The sequence below is a fragment of the Falco punctatus genome (assembly GCF_963210335.1).
Source record: "Falco punctatus genome assembly, chromosome: 5".
NCBI lineage: Eukaryota > Metazoa > Chordata > Aves > Falconiformes > Falconidae > Falco > Falco punctatus.
Genome location: NC_137584.1, coordinates 70,060,265 through 70,075,563, shown reverse-complemented (window position 1 = coordinate 70,075,563; position 15,299 = coordinate 70,060,265). Strand labels below are relative to the sequence as shown.

At 34.0% G+C, this 15,299-nt stretch overlaps 1 protein-coding gene across 4 annotated transcripts in view; it reads left to right on the top strand.

Annotated features, from left to right (window-relative positions):
• The window catches only part of GRIK2 (glutamate ionotropic receptor kainate type subunit 2), a 454,658-nt gene that overhangs the window by 192,217 nt on the left and 247,142 nt on the right, over positions 1–15,299 (top strand). For all 4 annotated transcript variants that reach the window (XM_080390031.1, XM_080390033.1, XM_080390030.1 and 1 more), the window contains one exon: positions 931–1,104. In XM_080390031.1, coding sequence (XP_080246157.1) covers positions 931–1,104 — 174 coding nt within the window. The remainder of the gene's footprint in view (positions 1–930; positions 1,105–15,299) is intronic.

Sequence of the window (15,299 nt, the reverse complement as noted above, 5' to 3'; positions counted from 1 at the left end):
ATCACTTAAAAAATATTTAAATAGAAAACGAAAGTAAACCAAATAAAAGTTTGTTTATAATGCACATAGCTAGGCCTAGTTTTCAACTTAATTTCCCCCCCACCTGCCATGTTCAAAACTTGATCTTAGACCTGAGTTTCCTGAAGTCAAGTACTGGTTCTACATTGTTGTTAAGGATTTTGTCGAAGAACTTGGATAATCTTGAATTTGCTTGCTTGATCTAAAATTTGATTTTCTTCTTTTTATTAATTTGTATTTGCCTTTGCATATGTTGCGGGGCTAAATTTACACATAGATAGGTGTACATATCTATTGAAAATGTATTCCTTGGCAAAATTTATTCTTGCAAAGACAAATTTCTAGTCAAAGATATGTCCATGTTGGGGAGTATGGTTGATAACTGTGAAAAACGCTTTTGGTTAAATTTAAAGCCATGTACATTTTCCCCCTCCCCTCACTGTTTTCTGAAGATCAACATGTTCACAGTTCATAGAGACTGAAAGTGCAGGGAAACTCTTATTCTGTTTATTTTATGATTTTAAGTCTGTTCTGGTAAGCCAAAGAAGTAGCATTTATTAATAATATTTTCAACAATTAATAGCAATATTTAAGCTAACTCTAGTATTTAAGCCTAACTAGTAATGGATACAGTACTGAAATTGCGCTTAGCATTTCCTAAAAGTTTTTTTTTTTTTTAAATATGGCTGTTGAAGTAGTTCTTCCTCTGTGAATCAGATTACTCCCACTATAGGGTCAGCTGAGCTGCTTACTCATAGACATAGGCCTCCAGATAAACAGAGCATACTTCCAGGCACATACAGCACTGCTACTCCTGCAAATTTCAGTACTCTCATCTGGGCACATGATCTAACAATTGAAATAGAAATTGCAGTGTATTAAAGAATTTATATGATGTTCATTTTTTTTCAGGACCTGTTTGCCTTGGATGTAGAACCCTATCGTTATAGTGGTGTTAATATGACAGGATTCAGAATTCTAAACACGGAAAATACCCAGGTGTCATCTATCATTGAAAAGTGGTCTATGGAGCGGTTGCAAGCGCCTCCTAAGCCTGATTCAGGTTTGCTGGATGGATTTATGACGGTATGAATATCAGTGTTTAGTTCCTTTTTTAATATATGCTTGTGAAGTTAAAAAAAAACTTTTAAAATTTCTATTTCTGTTACTAGACTTTTTCAGGGGTATGAGACCAAATATTATTGTAAACATGAGTCGGAGAGTAATGACGGTGTTTCTGTTAATATTCTGTAGACTGAATACGTAACCATATTAATTTTCTTTCAAAATTACACATACTGTATTTTTTTCAGAAGATAATGCCCCACTGTAAATGTTTAATTCATCTAGTCCATTTCCCTGCTTTGTTGGTGAAAATATTGTATGTGATCATATCAAATTTCCCCAAAATCAAGCTAAATCATAGTTTTCTCTTTGTGCTTTGTATCTTATTCATTTAAGATTCATTAATTTATAATGTGTACTATTTCATTTCTACATAATTATTTTCTTTTATATTTTATGAATATTATAAATAACACCTCACTGTCTTTTCCAGTCCTGATGTCTTCACGTAGCTAATTAGTCTGCCTGGTTGTTTTTTTCCTTCCATTGCCACTATTCACTGGCCTCACTTCAGGTCATGAAAATCACAATTACATTCATGCAAATAAAATTTCATTCCTAGGTTTCAGTAAGTTTCAGCTCACCAGTTGGAATTTAATCTAGAATTATAATATTGGAAGGGATTTATTTTAAAACATATCCTACATTAGGACCTCTTTAGTTTTCAAATTTGTTGAAAGATCTAATTTTCTGTTTTGGCCTGGGATGATTTGTAACATCTTTGCTGATAGATTTCTGCTTCTTTTTAGGTATTATTTTCATTAAAACACTTCTCGTGTTTAAATTCTGTAAATTTAAACAATGAATTCTGCCTCTCGAAGATCGGTATTGTAGTTATCTATCAGTTATCTAGACTGTGTTAATTGAGCCACATAACATAGCTAATCTTTTGAATAATTTTTTTTCTACTGATAAGGTTTAAAGGTTTTATAGACATTAGATACTAAATGCCAATATTTTAAAAAGTTAATTTCCTTTTTGTCTTGTTTTTAGAAAACTACCCTTCTTAGAGAAAAATACTCCTTTGTTCTATTTGCCTGTTATATGTAGTGTCTTGAACATAACTGGAAACATTTTAAATTTAATTTATTTACTAGTTCTGTTGGGCTGCACTTTTAAGATCCTATTATATAGTACTTCAAAAGTTACATTGTTATTTTCTCTAAATGATTTCAAATAAGCTAATGAGCCACCCAAAATTCTAGAAGTATGTCATGTATGCATCTGGTTTACATATAACTGCTGCTTATTGTTGTAAGTCATTGTTTCATTCTTCCTTGTTTGCATGAATATTTTAATTCTTTGATTTTTACCTTTTTTAATTTAAAATTTGTAGCAGTTAATCTCACCCATTGTAGTTATATATATTATGCATTGACCAAAGATATGATTGATCTCAAAACTTCATATAGTTGCCATATGCATTGACCAAAGATATGATTGATCTCAAAACTTCATATAGTTACCAAGATCAGTAGCAATAATTACTTTATAAAAACATAGGACCATGGTAAATAAAACCATAGAATAATAATTATTGGAATAGAGTTCTCTGGGCAAGTTACGTGTTTTTCATCTTTTGTGGTGCTGCAAAGAAAGTGCCATTCTCAGAAAAACTTCCAATGTGCGGCAGAAGCCTGTTATTGCTGGTATATGACTGTGTTAGGCCACACTTTACACCATTACTTTGCTTCAGGATAGAAAAAGAAGTGCATGAAAAACACACTGATTTCTATTCTGGACACTTAAGAGACCTCTTTGTAAATCTAAGTGGAACCAAGTATTCATATCGACTGTGATGAATATTTTATGGGGATTCTTTATGTTGATTAAGTATCTAAATGTGCTTTGATTACCTGGCTTTTAGATACCTGAGATATACAGATAGAATTTAAAGGATATTTAAAGGCCTAATGATTTTGACAAGTGTTAGGTGCTTACAAAGCTTTTATAATTTGGCCCTCAGATATAGGATAAATATTCACAGGATGTCAGTTTGGAATCTGTAAAAGAAAGTTATGTCATGATATCATTGCACAAAGTTCTTCCTGTGCTTAGAATAAAATAAGTCAAGTCAGTTTATTGACTTATTATCAATAAAATTGTTAAGTTTGTAAAATCTGACTTCCATTTCACTGTTGTTCATGTGTATTTAAAGTCAGAAATGCGCTCAAGAATTAAAGATTTTACACAAATATTAGTCAGTGTTATGGAATACTCGTTACTGATATGGGCTGAACAGGTAATTTTATTTTCACTGTTTGATAATGACTACAGCTTATTTAGAAAAATATTTTCAATAAGTCTGCTTAATGGGAGAACATTTAGTTCAAGCAACATAGCTAAATGCCATTTAATCAGGTATTAACACCTGAAACTTGAGAATTTGCCAAATAAAAACCTGAAGTTTGTGTATCTCTGAGCATTTAGAGACCTCAATGAAGCCTAACTGGCTGCAACGGTGTAAAATCCAGGCAGTTATGGATTTCAAAATTTATAAGCTCTGGTGGTGTTTGTATTATGTCCTTCTTCCTCTGACTTTTCCACTATATGTAAATTGACTTAGCCATCATGACAGAGTTAGAACTATCAGTTTAACTCTGACATAGCATTTCCTTATTTATGGTTCACAGTCTTAATTCTTGTTTTCTGTAAGTTTGTATAACTCTCTAATTAGTATGTAATTTGTCTTACAATTATCTGACCTTTGGTATCCCAATGTGATAAGAAAGTGGGTCTAAAATTTCATCTCATTTCTTTGTAATGTTCCAAGTCAAATTTTCAAGTGTGTGGATCCTGTTGACTTCAATTAGGATAGTTTTTCCTTTGTTTCTGGGCTGCTCTTCAGGACAGCTCTGGAAAGGGTGATGCTTTAGCACATCCAAGAAGATTAGTAATGAAAAACAAATTTTCCATTACATTTTACTCTGCTTTTAGATTTTGTTAAGATTCTTTGTTTTGGCTTTGGAAAAACAAATTTAAACTATTTAATGAATGCTACCATATTTAATCATTCTATTATTATTTAATAAATGTTGACTTATTTGTATGATGAAGAAACTAAATCCATTCTATGATTTAGGAAAGTACAATTTGCTTTGTTCTTTCTGTACCTCCAGAAAATCTGTGGAAATGTTGGAAATAATTTGTGTGTTGTGTCAGACTATATGTGTTTTCTTTACACAGACTTCTTGTGGGAAAAGATTTGCTTGTAAATGTTTTTAAGAATTGGATATGATTTCTGCTAAAGCCTAAATTAATTGGTGACTTTGAAATAAATTTGTGAATATACTTTTAATATGGTACATAGGAGTCCTGAGGAAGTCTCAGTGGTCTACTTTTATTGAAGAGGTTTTTCTATCATGACTCACATACTAATAGATTTCATTTATACTTTTGACAGTTCTTTCATATTTCCTTATTTGTCTGATGATAAAGTGGTGCTTATCCTCATAACATATCAAATAATAACTTAAATGTGTTGTTATTCAACTATATTTGTACCATTTTATATCTGTCACACACTTGTGTAGAAATGCATGTATATCATGGTATAGTTTACTAAGTTAGTTAAAGATTACATTTATTTCTTACATCTGTAGGGCTGTTTTTTTCAAAGTATTCTCAGCAGTATGTTATTTACTTTGACCATTGTTTTTGTATTACCATTCTCTTACTAAAGTGACAGAAAGAAATATCTAGTGCTGTTAAAAGTAAAGACCACATGGAACTGGCACATGCCATAACTTGTTTCTGATAATAAAAGTACAGGAATATGGTAATGATAATCCTGTCAATGATAATTCTGTCACAGGTAATAAGCCATGCCTTTAGGAAATACCAGAAGAAAAGTCAAAGACCAATCTATTGCAGTCCTCTTTCTTTCTTATTAGTGGAATTAACTGTATCTAACATTTGTCTTTTTCTCATTGTCTCCTTGTTTCTTCTTCGTACCATTGGGTGAAAAAGTTCCAATGAAATAATAAATAATTATTATGCTCCTGTTAAATCCAAAGGTGGGACATTTTCAGATTAGAATAAACAGTCTAATAAATTTTCACTTGACACTACACTTCCTGACTTAATTCAGCAATCCCTAAAAGTGGGTTGTTTTTTCCCTTTTCTTACATGTTTCCAAATAAAATCTAAAGTGGCTTTGATCTGTCACAATCTAGGTGGTAAATGTCCATTAATTAATGCATTTCCCTGTTTCTCACCACTCATTTCACATGTTAGCAGTTCAAAATACACATTTATAAAGTTAGACTGTGGGTAGGGTTGGTCGTTATCTTTTGAACTTGCTCCATCTATCAGAATCTTAAATATACTGATCATTAAGGTAAAAAGCACCAGGTATTGTGTTGGTCAGCTGCCAGACTGGATTACCAGTCATGTATTTATAGCTTAATAATTCTACTAGGGTATTTAGTTGCCTAGAATTCTTTTACAGCTTTATAGAAACTTGTGCATAAAAGTAAAATAAAAGACATCTGCAGAATACTTTTTTCCATGCCCATTCCTGTACCAGAGACTAGTTAATTATATATCAACAGCATTCAAATCAAAAGAGGTTGAATAGCATCACTGAAAGTTTTGAGATTTGCTCCATGATAAATATTTGAGTTTTATGTCACAAAAATGAATGGGTTTGTTTGTATACAAAATGTATGATAGATTCAGTCAGGCAAACCTGTGGTTCTGTGGAGGCATTCTGCCTTGAAAGTATTTCAACATTGCAGATTGCAATACAAACTGAAGCTAGTCTGAAATAGAGCCTTGTGTTACGATGTTACTAAACAACTTCCAAATAGATTGAGGATCTTTAAATGATTCTCTGATATATGATATATTCATTATTGTTATTTTTCACTAACTTTGCACTAAAATCTGAAATTTGAAAGTGATTGCTACTTAACAACCACTTGAACAAAATGACTTGGCATTAAAAAACCCACTCTTTTTCAACCAGAATAAGATTTCTTCTTGAAAAAAATGATTTATAAAGTAAGTTAAAAAACCCCAGGATGAAATAAAAATATTTAATTAAGTAACTTTAGCTTTTATTTTTTAAAAAGTTTAGATTTGCAAGGGTTCATCTTGATTTAGCCTGGAGCAAAAAGTAGAATTTTGAATTCTGGATTTTCCTGCAAGATGAAAAAACTCCTTAGTTATGACAACTGAATATTTTTGTTAAATTCTAACAATACTGTAATCTGTACTGTATTAACAGAAAGTTATTTTGGAAAGCAGAGGTGTGACATACTAGTTTTAAGATACTTTATTTTGGTATACTTGACTTTTTAGTTTTTGTAAGCAGTAAAAAAAGAGAAAAAAACCAACCAACCACACAAACCCTGACAATAAATATACTACTACTTTTATATATGACAACCATGATTCAGACCAAGCAAAGCAGAGCATGATTAAAGTGTTATGAATTCAGAATTATTTTAAAAACAACTATCAATCTTCCACAGTTTTCTGTGCCTCAAGTCAGAAGTTAGCATGCATAATTAAGATGACCTAACAAGCTCTGCTGCTTCGTTAAGGTGAAGTTCTCCTTACTAATTGCTTTTGCCTATCATCCAATTTATCTATCTGCTTTCATCTTACGTAGAAAAGAGTGTACTTTTTTCTATTCTGACTTAATTTTATTCTTCAATGTTCGTTTTAGTAGCTGTATATGGCAGGTGCAGGGAAGCACTGTGGTACTTGAATAGCTATAGCTAAGATCAAAATTAAAGCTTTTTCCTCAGAAAAATCATATTTTGGGTCTGATATGTTTTGTAGGTTGCCTAGCAGAATGGATCATTATTTAGTCATGCACTTTTTATTTTCACTCTTAATTCTCATTTTTTTTTTTACATATTTTTTAAATTTCTTTTCTGGACATAGTGTGGTTTTCAAGCCTAGGAGCTCTCCACCATGAAACATAATATTTTTCAGTAAATGAAAACTATTCACAATAATAATTTAGAGTGATGTTAAATACTGAAAGCAAAAAGGCAGAGATTTGTTGCCTACCCAGGATGGGTTTATGGTTTGTTTCTGTGTATGAGATTTTAATCTGATTCAAAAAAACAGACATGAGATTTTATGAATAAAGATTTGAAATTTTTAAAAGCTGGTGTATAGACTTCCTTGGATAAGGAGAATAGATATCCAAGGATATTTTCTTTAAATAACTGTAAAAAAGATGCAAAGATCATGAGGAAAAATGCTAATGCCTTCATATGTTGTCTTTAAGTTAAAGAATATACAAATGCATTCACTCCACAGAGCTGTCTAGGAAATTAATTTTGAAACTAGGCATTTTGAGGGATACAGGAAAAAGACTGAAGTTATAATTGCATTGTAATTTGAGAATGAAATGAAAGAATAATGTTGGATTTGTGAATATGTAGATATTTCCCCTAATTAGCTTTCTGTATTTGTACACCCAAAAATTTTGGGGGACATGTTTATATATTATACTCTTTGCTCTCTGTTTCCCCTCATTGTAAGAAAACTTCCACTAAGTGACCTCTCAATGTCCAGATCTTATGACTGTCCTGTGAAGTCTAGTTTATCTGAATGTTCACCTTAGCTTTGTGGTAATATTAGTTAAATATTCTCAGAAGTTTTGTTGAATGCAATGGTAAGACAAAGAATTGCTGAAGAAAAGAATGGTTGAAGGGTGAGTATGGATGGACAACAGTGGTGTATTTACCTTTTTTTTAAATCCATGTATTTGAAAAACCCTAAAACCCTGTAATGAATTGGGCCAATGCATGAAGGCCATGCTAAACATCCAGCTGTAATCAGGTGAAAGAGCCCAATAATCACCAGAGTTCTTTGGCTTACTTTTGGTGAAGCTTTTTGAATCATGTTGAACTAATTTGGTTAAGCAATAGAGTTGAAAAGTATACTTCTTGCATTATAGACAAGATTGGGGGAGATTAAGAGGGTAAAGAAGGCAATGAAACCATGGCACTTGTAGCTCATGACCATCTGAAACTTAAAAATCTGGATTTAGAAAAAGGGATTCATTTTTTTTGAAATCATGATATAACCATGGCTTAATGACGTTTTTCATCAGAAAGATAAATAACTCCCATGTCAGATAACTGGACATGAATAATACCGAGAGCACTCTTCTACTGCTATGAAAGACAAGTATATATTTCCCAGGTTCAATACCCTACTCAAACAAACAAATAAACAAACAAAAAGACCCACAAGAATTTGAATCTAGGTGTCTCTGATCCATTTTAATCACAGTTTAGGTAAGCAGCTTGAGTCAAGAAAAAATGTGAAGAAAAAAACAAAGCAGTGATAAAAGAAGAGATTAGATTAGATAACCAAACAATGTTAAAATTAAGCTCTTACTGATTCAAGAAATTAGAGAGATGCAAAACTGGAAATGCATTCTAGTAGCAATACTGGTGTTTTGTCTGTTTAGTTCAGTTTATTTCTTAATCTAATTTTGTTCTTTACCCCGATCTTGTAGTTTCTTGTGCAGTGTTATTTAAAATTCACTGCTTTGATTTACTCCCAAAGGAAACAAAAAAATTATCGTGTCATGCAGCATTTTCTTTCAGCACACTTCTGGAGTTTGACTTACTCTATTCATCCTTGGTGTCAGGATTTTCAATGACTGTACAAATTGATACAGATAGTGAAGTTATTACACAATGTAAAAATCCTGCACTGAGATAGAAAGTTCTAAAATTTAGTTTTGTTTTCCTTTAGGCAAACACTTTCATAGTTACTTGGGAGTAAAAAAAGAATACATTAATTGCAAGTATAGTATTTTTAAGCTTGTCGAGTTAATGCTTTAATAAAATTGAGGTGGTTATCTAGCAGTGTTAACAGAATCTACAGCTGCTTTACTTCCTGCTAATTCCTTAAGGTACACTTTAATTTTTAAAAAATAATAAATTGTTTCATACCTGTTTATTTTCTTGATTTGAAATGGTAATCTCTTTAATTTAGCAATGAAGTTATTTTGTAGAAGATAAGACTTGCAATTAGTTGAATAACTCATTATAAATTAGTAATTAGTTCTAACAGTAAAAGGATATGTGTGAAACTGCAATTTCTTATCCTTACCTAACAATATGGAAATAACAGTTATATTTGAGATAGCTAGTTACGTAAAAATTTAGTAACTGCTAGCAGGCACTGTGACTGGACAAAAGGATTTGATGAGAAAAAGGTGCTGTGAAGGTTCCTGAGAGTGAAAAGATCCATAAAATAATAATAATAAAAAATCATTATAGAAATACAGCCTCAAATTCTGATTTAGAGCTTCAAAGAGGATAGCTTGTTATGTAGACAGCTTTATAATTATCCCTTTAGCAAAAGGAATTTTCTGGATTTGCTGATGAGATGTGTTTAGTAAAACAGCGTGGCAGCAAATGTGTACTTCAAAGGAAAGACTAAACAATTACTTATTACTGCATTACAAGCTAGGAATCTCCCTTAGGCACAGTTAACTTCATGAGTTTAGGGACTATGCTGGATTTCATGCTGTAAGATGTTTTAGAAATGATATTTCAGCTATTTTGAGAATTAATCGCATTATTAAATATTTGACTCCTATACGTATGTAGTCTTTCTGGGTGTTTTAAGAGACAGGATCTATCAGAAACTTGTGATCCTATCCCAAAGGAAAGATATGCCCAGATCTTGTATAGCATTTAGTAGAAACTGCAGCTTCTCTCCTATGGAAGATTTCATTGAATTGTTCCAGATGTGGTTTGAGCATGTCTGCACATATTTATAAATGCAGAAGATTAACATGGATTTATATAATGCTTTCATGTTAGAACCCTCCTGCTGCATCTTTACAAAGTAATAGAGGGAACTCTGTAACAGCAAGTAGGGAAATGGCAGAGCTTGTACAACCTGCAAAACCTCTTATGCAGCCTGGAAGACTAGCTGAAGCATAGGTTGTTTTTTGAAATAGGAACTTAAATGCCTTTACTCAGGAAATATGAAAGTGTCTGCACTGTATGAAACTTTGTCTCAGGACTGTAATCCAGTATACCATAATCTGTAAAAGAAGAGTTTTCTTAGGATATACATTAACAAAATTCAGTTTAATAGTTTATTTATACACTGTATGTATTATAACTTTTCAGAAGTGACCCGAAAGCAAGATTATTTTTCTTGTATTTCTTCGCTATTACGGTTAAACAACGTTGTCTTTAGAAGCAGCATAATCAACTAAAGCTGTTAATCAGCAGATTTATTTGCAGGAATAAAAAACTCTAGCAATCATTATGGCTACAGTTGTAAGATGTGGTATGGTGACAGTGTAGCCATGCTAAATTAAGCAGCAACAGAAATCAATCAATTTGTGGAGAGAAGAGACCATCAATTTAGCCCTTTGTGTGCTCATCATCTTTACAGCGGCACTGCCTGTTAGGGCTGGTATGTACTCAGTTCAACGGTGAGGTTTAAAAGTACATCCTGGGTAAAATCTTGGTCCTTCAGAAATCAGTATATGTGTGGAATTTGGCTAACCTTTAGTTTGCTACATGAACTCAGGCTTAGAGATTATAATGAGACAAACTGAAGAGCTGACTTATTCCCCCTGCCCCCCCCCCCCCCCCCCCCAATGGAGTATTAAATACTACATACTATAATGGAGTGAAAAAGAGTGTAAATAATATGTAATTATTTGTCTCTGAATATTCAGGTGGTTAATTTGAGCACAGTTTTGCTGAGTTCTAATAGTCTTCATTCATTATATACTTCCAATTTGTGAAAACCAAGAATGTGTTATTTCTTTCTGTTATTAATTAATACCTACTAATTATTAGACCAGTTGACATAGCTGGTAGAAATAAGCAAGCTTCTGGCATACCGCCCTGTCTTCTAAAGACCTGAAGGAGTATGTGCTTGAATGTTGTTCCATGTTTTCCATTTCCAGATGCATCCAGATTTGTCTAATGAAAGATATTCTCCCTATAAATCTTTTTTTTTTTTTTTTGTATCTCCTTAAGCTGCAGCATACTATTTCTAATTTTAAACAGCTTCATATATTACATGCAGAGTTCACTGGAACCTGCATCCAGATCAAGTATATAGTTATTGTTTAAATTAATTTCCCAAGGGAAACTCCATTTCCTGTCCAGAACATCGTGGACTCAATTTTAGTGCTTTCCAGATGCCACAGGATATTGTGCCTGGCTTCTACCTCCCCCTCCAGAAGACCACAGGTCTCCTATAAGTTGAAAGTCATAACTGCCCACCTTCTGTGGATGTTTCACATATTTTTGAATATTTCAAATGGTGCTATATGTCTGCATTTAGGCAGTTTAATCAAACTTCCAACTAGAATTGTAGCAGTGAATGTATTTTCCACTTAAACAGTCTAGTGGGAATACAGTTGCCACAAGCACACATACAGAGCTATTAAACAGTGCCTAGGAAAATTCAAGCAGCAATCTGAATCTGCATCTGGATACCTTTATGCCAAGCTGGAAACAAAATTAATGTGCTTTCATTATTATATATTTTATTTGTGAACCTGAGGCCTTTGCTGTCCCAAGCCACATTCAGCATAGGAAATAGGTGAAAAAATAACATACTGAATGCACTGAAGAGAATTAAGTATCATGATGCTGTGAAACAGAGATTTCAGATATTAGTTTTTATACTCTTCATACTCCCACTTCCTAAGGCCTGAGTATATGTATAGTATGTTAATAGCAGAGATAAGGCTGTATCCCATTTCAGATAATGAGAGGCTATGAAATGTTCTGGAAATAAATATTAAACTTTTTAAAAAAAATTATTTTGATGCTATAGAAACATTTATTCAAGCCTAGTGGTGAAATGCTACTGGAAAAGTATTATTTTGCAAATGATATTCTGTGCCTGTAGTTCCTTTCAAGATTGTTTATGAACACAAAATCTCATTTTATCTCTCTTTTTCATGTGTAGCAATGGATGCATTATTCAACCCATCTGTTTATGGAGCTGTTCATTGAGGTCTCCATTCAACAAAATGTTCACTGGGCTTTCTTGCTGAAAAAAGCAATACAAATCTTGTCAGTAGTCCTGTTGAAGTCAACAGGGCTACTTTGGCAGTAAACATGAAGCATGTAAGTTGTTTAAATGGGACTTCAGAGGTCACTGGTAAAAACCCAGTAGTTTTATGTAAGTTACTTTGTTACACTCCTTCGCTCTCTTACTTTGAGCAAAGAGAGAATTTCAAGGTATTCCTGAGCACAGGGGGCAATCCTTTTTCAGTCTTTTCATGATAAATGACATAGTTCAGGAAATACCACTTTGCAAATTGTGTATGCCTGATGATATGATTATTCTCGATGTTTACATAAAAGATAGACAATATTCGTTTTAGACTATTTTGGATTTCTTCTATTTTTTTTAAATAGAGGACAGTTATTCAGGTGTAATTCCAAAGTTGGAGTAAGATTGTAGTTAAAATCTGAATAAAAATAATTTTGTATCTGATGGAATATTCTTGCCTGCAGGATTGCTGAAAAGGATTTTTTTTTCATTTATTCATCTTCAAACTGACACCACCACCCCACACCTCCTCCCATTTTTCTTTGTTGTTACAGTGCTCATCATTTTTGTCCCTAGTCCCTAGGTGCTTCACACAAGCATGATTCATGTTAGCATGGATGCTGGAAGTAGGGGGTCTTCCTGTGCAGGTAGTTTTGCAGTAATATATATCAAGAATTTAAGCTGGGGAAGAGCAAGGTAGCAGCTGGAAGCCTGCTGGCCAGTTATTTTATGAAGTTGCTAGACTAATTTAGAAGGTGATGTCCACAAAATTTCCTGAATGGACTGTCCTAGACTCCCTGGAGAAAACTGACATACCTATAGATACCTTTTGGCCAGTGGTGGATTTCATAGAACTGTAGAACAGTCCAGGTTAGAAGGGGCCTTGAATGATCATCTTGTCCAACCTTCACTGGGAAAGGGAGCCAAGATGAAAATGTCTTGCACCCTGTCCAATTGTGTCTTGAAAACCTCCAGTGATGACAACTCCACCATATTCCTGGGGAGGTTGTTCCAGTGATTGTTCTTACTGTAAAAAAAAAATTTATTGAGATGAAACTTCTTCTGTTGTACCTTGTACCCGTTACCCTTTGCCCTCCTCATGTAGCTCCTTATGAAAAGAAAGCCTCCTTCCTTTTCGTAGTACTGGAGTACTGTGATGAAGTTCCCTCTGAGCCTTCTCTTCTCCAGGGAGAAAAGACCTGGCTCCTTCAGTCTTTCCTCAGAGGGCAGATTTTCCAGCCCTTTGATCATCTTTGTGGTGCTTCTTTGGACTCTCCAGTGTGTCTGTGTGTTTTTTGAATTCTGGGGGACTGTAACTGGACAGAGTACTACAGGTGTGGCCTGACAAGTGCTGAGTTGAGTGGGATGATCACATCACTATCTCTGTTAGTAATGCCCCTGTTAGGGATGCAGCCCAGGATCTGATTTTCCTTGGTTATTGCAGCAGCTCACAGCTGGCTCACGTTCAGCTTGCTGTCCACCAGGACCCCCAGCTCCCTTTCAGCAAGGCTGCTCCCCAGCCACGCAGATCCTAGTCTGTACTGGGCTCTTTGGTTACATCATCTTTGCATTTGTCTTTCTAAAACTGCATACAGTTCTTGCTAGCTTATCCAGCTCTTTAAGATGGCTTTATCTTCTGGCATGCCCCCTTACCACCCAGTTTAGTATCATCAGGAAACTTTTTAGCAATGAGCCTGTGTCACCCCTGTGCTTCTGCTTACTGGTCACATGTCTAAAGAACCCTTTCTCATTGTTCCTGACAACTTTGGCCTATTTCAGTTGTAGTTGAGCCCTAACCTTCCTGACTACATCGTTGTGTGCCCTAGCAAGGTTGTTGCAGTCCTCAATGAGTATTTGACTGCCTTTCCATAGCTGGTATGTTTCTTTTTTTGGTGTGAGGCACACCTGAAGGCTCATTGTTAATCCAGGCTGGTCTTTTCTTCTTTTGCTTTCCTTTTACTTTGTCGGGGATGAACTATTCTTGTGTTTCCAGGAGGTTGTTCTTGGATAACTCCCAGCAAGTTCCTTTGACCTTCATGGATGCTTCCCATGGAATAACTCATAGCTGGGCTCTGAGCATGTTGAAATTGGCACTTATGGAGCCTGATGGATGAGTACATGCCAATATGGTGCCAACAAATGTTCACATACTTGAAGTCACTCACGAGTACCAAGTTCTGTTGGTTCATGGTTGTGTATAGAGGCAGGGGGAATTAATTCAGCAGCATACTTGCATATTTATAAACATTAAAGTCTACTGTCAATACGTGTAGCAACACAAGGTATATAAAATTACATAGAAACCAATTTAGTAATGGTACTTTGAAGAACAAAGTGATGTAAGATTTTTGTGTCCTCTGAGTGTTAAGCTTATTTGAGGGTTGGTTTGATGTTGGATTTTTTTGCCATTAATAGAATATACCTCTATGAAGCACAATACAGGAAAACATACCTCTGTGATCTTGACAACTTCTGTGTTCCCTATGAATATTTCTGCTCCATTTCTGCCTCTGAGGATGTTTTTCATTCTTAAATTTTCTTTTTTTAAAAAGATAATATTAAGCACATAGGAGTATCTGCTAGAGTTGGATACGTTTATTTTCAACTTGCAGTTGAATATGGGAATGCAAACACTGACATACCACTTTCTGTTCAAAAAGCACTGTCATGCATGCAAGGTCCTCAGCCTGAAGTTTGTTGCATGATCATGAATTGAAAAACTAAAATCTGTATTCATGGAAGGAGATGTTTCTGTCTTGGATTGAAAGATTTATAGCAACATCTGGGAGCAATTAGAAAGGCTTCTTTGTTCTTTGGCACAGTTAGGTCTTCGTATCTTTGTACAAAGGAAAGATATGCTTAATGATCTCCATTAGTAAATGCTTAATTTGCCACAGTTTTGCAATTAACAAGGAAAATAATAACACAAACTTTTTCTTTAAAATTGAATATTCCTCTACTAATGTTAATACAAGTAGGGTTCTCTATCTTCATTTGCTGGGTTTACTCCTGTGACAGTATTATAGATGAAGAACCTAAATATACAAAGGAAAATAAACATGTTTTATTGAAATTTATGTCAAGTTGCACCAGAGAGTATTGTCTCTGTTTCTTTCAGCATTGACCATGGT